We start from the raw sequence: 5,000 nt of genomic DNA, 5'->3' as shown, positions 1-5,000 counted from the left end.
ACACAAACACATTCAGCCAGTAAGACGGAGACACACACAAATTGTTGATCCCCTTCTCCCCTTTTATGGCATATATCTGATCAATCAGTCAGTCCATTGGTCATATTTGATCTACAAAATCAAAGTCAATATCTATTGACTTTGATGCATCTGGCTCGAGCGACTGTAACGAATCATGCCCCCCTGGGATCAACAGAGTCATCTGTATCTGTATCTAGCATCCACCCGCCGCGACCCCGCCCCACCCCTGCCCCCCACCAAACCCTTAGCTCCGCCCCCTCTAGGCCCAGCTCCACCTCCCTCCCCCCCCTCCCCTCTCCCTCCACCCCCTTAGCTCCGCCCCCTCTAGACCCCGCCCCACCTCCCTCACCCTCCCCTCTCCCTCCACCCCCTTAGCTCCGCCCCCTCTAGACCCCGCCCCACCCCTCTCCCTCCACCCCCTTAGCTCCGCCCCCTCTAGACCCCCCCCCACCTCCCCCCCACCCCCTTAGCCCCGCCCCCTCTAGGCCCCGCCCCCACCGCATGCTGATGGTCTTGCTGCGCAGGTCGTTCCAGCGCTGGCCCATGTTGTCCAGGCGCCGCTGCAGCGGCCCCGCCTCCTCCGAGCCCCCCAGCGCCGAGACCACCCGCTGGCCGTTCTCGTCCAGGGAGTGGTACAGCTCCGCCTGGCCCTCCACCTCCTCCTGGAGGTCCTGGAAGGGACACACACACACACACACACACACACACACACACACACACACACACACACACACACACACACACACACACACACACACACACACACACACACACACACACACACACACACACACACACAGATGTGTGAGGATGTGCAGGCAGATGGATGTATGTGCAAGCGCGTGCACACACACACACAGGCACGCACACACGCACGCTTATGTGCACACGCACACGCTCACACAAACACCGACAGACACACACGTTTGTATGACGTGGAGGCAGATGGTTGTATGTGCACGCACACATACACATACACACACACACACACGCACGCACACACGTATGTATAACGTGTATGCAGATGGATGCATGTGCACACACACACACACACACACACACACACGTGAGAAACATTGAGGACTGCAAAAGAGTACCGATATGAACACACAAACACACAAGTATGTGATACTCACACATATGAAACACACATCCACAAACACATTAGGCTACTATTATGTGAAGCTCTGAGACTGTGTACCTGAGATTTAAGGGCTATACAAATACAACTCTCTCACACACACACACACACACACACACACACACACACACACACACACACACACACACACACACACACACACACACACACACACACACACACACACACACACACACACACACACACACACACACACACACACACACTGCTAATTGAAGTGCGCTTTGAACCTCTTTCCTCAGAACACCAACAGGGAGCTAAAGTGGTTGATTTACGTCCAAAAAGCTTTTGTCGTTATGTGAGACCCAAAATTCTCTGCCTAGCCCTGTGATAATGTATTCCCAGTGAAGTGCTTTTATCACTGCGACTTATTGAACATGCAGACCAGCGCAGGCATTAAAGTGGCCACTGCCTAGTGTTCATGCATTAGGCTGACCACATCACCACAGGCAAATAAAGGGAGCGTGTCTATGTTCCCCCGGGTCCTATGTTCCCCGGGTCCTATGTTCTCCGCTATGTATGTGACCGGGGAACATAGGATCCGGAGTGCAAATCTTTTTTTCGTAGGATGGTAGGGGCAAGTCCCGCCTTTTTCACCTCAGATTCGCCTGTGATTGGTTAGAATGGCTCTCCTGCTAATGATTATGGTTAGGGTTAGGGTTAGGTTTAGGGTTAACCCTCACCCTAAACCTAACCCTAACCCTAAACCGGACCCTAACCCTTTGCACCCGGGGAACGTAGAACCTGGGGAACATAGGGATGATCCCCCAAAAAAAAGGTACAGCGGTGTGAGGTGGAATAGCCAAGATCTCTGGTACTAGCGCTACTTATAACTCTGGTGATATTCCTCGTCATCGTTGCTATTTTAGGAGTGCAGAAAACTGAAAATGATCCAAACATACAAAAACTCCCCGTGGCACAGCAAGCTCATGTACTAGCTTGTTAACCGTAAACATAGCTAGCGAGTTACTCGTGACATGGAATTTACTCCGTCAGACATGTTTACGAAATAATACAGATTTGAACCATCATTCAACACATTAAACCTGCACTATGTAACTTTTTCACTGCAGTCTGCAGTTATGTTGGCTTTGATTGCAGAGAAAGGAGGCATTAGCATTTTGTTACAAAGACTTCTATTCACTACCCCACGAGTTCCAACATTTTGTCCCAGTGTGGGAGCACTGACATGCTAACACGGTACAAAGCGGCTGGACAGATGTGGGATATAGTGCGTTGGCTCGCTAGGCTATCTATAGTTTGCATCCAGATCGATCTGTGTATTCAGAGTTAGGAATTTGGGAACCTAAGCTTTCTCTCCGTTGTAATATGAACTGAAGTGAGTGTTATTATTGTGCAAAGAACACATTTGTAAAGTACTGCAATTATCCTTCCTTAAATAGCTTAGCAAAATAGACAAATCACACTCTGAACTCTTAGTAGCATCAAATTTGTTTACCATGTACAGAATGTAAAAACGACTCAATGTGTTACACTGAATAGGGCATTCAAACAACTCATATTTTAATTGAATTTAAAATAAATAAAGAATTGTAATATTTGGAAGCAGCAAAAATAGGTATATTTCCTCCAACCTTTACGTGATAAACCTTCCTCCGGAGCATGTTGGGGAGCGTTGTGGAATATTCCCAAACTAGGTCTCAACTGAAACCAACTCCATTCTCTTCACAATCCAGACACCTTGCTCCGTGAGCCTCAACAGCAGTGTGTGTGTGCATGTGTGTGTGTGTGCATGTGTGTGTGTGTGTGTGCATGTGTGTGTGTGTGTGTGTGTGTGTGTGTGCATGTGTGTGTGTGCGTGCGTGTTTCTAATTGAGGAAGAGATGGAGCCAAGGCAGGTAATCCTTATGACCGGGTGAGCAATAGAGAAGTAGACGAGAGAGAGAGAGAGAGAGAGAGAGAGAGATAGTGGGAGAGAAAGAGAGAGAGAGAGAGAGAGAGAGAGAGAGAGAGAGAGAGAGAGAGAGAGAGAGGGAAAGAGAGAGAGTGGGAGAGAGAGCGATAGAGAGAGAGAGAGAGAGAAAGAGAGAGAGAGAGAGGGTGGAAGAGAGAGAGAGGGAACAGACAGAGGTGGAGATGGTGGAGGAAGTGTTCGTCTCCTAATTAAAGCGTATCTCTGTGACATGTTGTGTAGCCTCAGTAGGATAGTGTACACACACACACACACACACACACACACACACACACACACACACACACACACACACACACACACACACACACACACACACACACACACACACACACACACACACACACACACACACACACACACACACACCCATACAGTACTGCTGTTGTATTCAGGAAGCTGTGTATCTGCGTGTGTGTGTGTTCCCATGTATTTATGCCAGCGTGTCAGTTTTGATGGGTCTGTGTGTCTGTGTGTGTGTGTGTGTTTGTGAGTATAAAATCGTTGCTGTGTATGCACGCCAGGGTAGGGATTTCAGAATAAATCACTGAGACGATATACCTTTTTGCATTGGTCTCAAACAAGCACGCACGTTTGTATGTTCATGTCTAGCAGCTTCCCACTAGATAACATCAGTGTGTGTGTGTGTGTGTGTGTGTGTGTGTGTGTGTGTGTGTGTGTGTGTGTGTGTGTGTGTGTGTGTGTGTGTGTGTGTGTGTGTGTGTGTGTGTGTGTACACGTTTCCTCTGGTGGAAAGCATGCGGGGGCGCAGGTCAAAGGCTGAATGCGTTTGGAACAGAAGCTTCCCTTCATCTCCCACAATGCAGTGGGAAGGGCAGGGCGACTCAGAGGAGCCAGCCAATCAGATCATCTCGATTCTGGGAGATCAGAATTCCTACCATGCCAGGTCATATCGGGTTAGGACTCTTTGGTACTCTGTGCTACTGTATATTGAAGCTGATTTGGACTGTTTTTATTTATTTATTTATTCCTCTTCTGTGACTTTTCAGAATGTATTGATCTTATACACATCCCATATCCAACCAAATTTTTCACAGTCAATTTATTGATACAAGTGTGTCTGTATGAAAAAGTAATCTTTGTTTAAACGGTGGTAACCCTTGCATGTGTGTGTGAGTGCATTCTCATCTCACGAGAAAGTGGTATCTTTAGTGTTTCTCTACCTGTGTTCATGACTCAGGTTTGTGGCCATAGAATATCTTTAACCCCAATTGCTGAATGCTTGATCCTGATTGGTCGATACGATTCCAAGGGAATGCATTTTTTTTCCATAGCCAGACACATCTGTCTTTGAGCAGTTCAAACACGATGCGCTACGAATCCAACAGATAAAAACAGCGGTCAAACAGAACCCGTCTACCAGATGTTTCGTCGCAGTCTTTTCCCCAGCATTGTACGAGTAGGCGGCCGCCTTGACAACAATAGGGGCCCCGCCTTGAATACCAATGTGCAAAAACATTTTTTTAATAATTATGCGTTAACAAAGTATACAACTCTCGTAGGGAAAGAAAACATGCTTCCATCAGGTATAAAAAAATAAAGTTAAATAATGCATCGGTAATACTGTTCACTGTTCCTCCTCTGCACAGACTGGACTATGAAACAGGTAACCAGAAACAGCCGAACAGGCTGTTGTGCTGTACAGTGGAGCCTAGAACAGCCGCTAGAGGATCTGGATTCGCTGAAGATTTGGCACTACTTGCACACACCCACCAACAGATGCAGGAGAAATCCCACAAACTAGAGACAACTGCTGCTTCGCTCGGCTCGAAATCAACTCATCAAAAACCAAAGTAATGCGAGTCAACAACAAGAACAACACACCAATAAGCATGGATCAAAACCAGCTAGAGGATGTAACCA

The 5,000-nt window shown here is 47.5% G+C and overlaps 1 protein-coding gene across 6 annotated transcripts in view; it reads right to left on the bottom strand.

The window, feature by feature from the left end:
• Nucleotides 1–5,000, bottom strand: part of dmd (dystrophin) — a 72,984-nt gene that overhangs the window by 52,139 nt on the left and 15,845 nt on the right. For 5 of the 6 annotated variants that reach the window (XM_060048906.1, XM_060048909.1, XM_060048905.1 and 2 more), the window contains exon 16: nt 520–692. In XM_060048906.1, coding sequence (XP_059904889.1) covers nt 520–692 — 173 coding nt within the window. Of the gene's footprint in view, nt 1–519; nt 693–2,778; nt 2,948–5,000 lie in introns of those variants that run through there. The other variant, XM_060048913.1, reaches the window with a different exon arrangement.

Source organism: Gadus macrocephalus, chromosome 4, assembly GCF_031168955.1.
Source record: "Gadus macrocephalus chromosome 4, ASM3116895v1".
Taxonomy (NCBI): Eukaryota; Metazoa; Chordata; class Actinopteri; order Gadiformes; family Gadidae; genus Gadus; species Gadus macrocephalus.
This window is presented reverse-complemented; position numbering and strand designations above follow the sequence as displayed.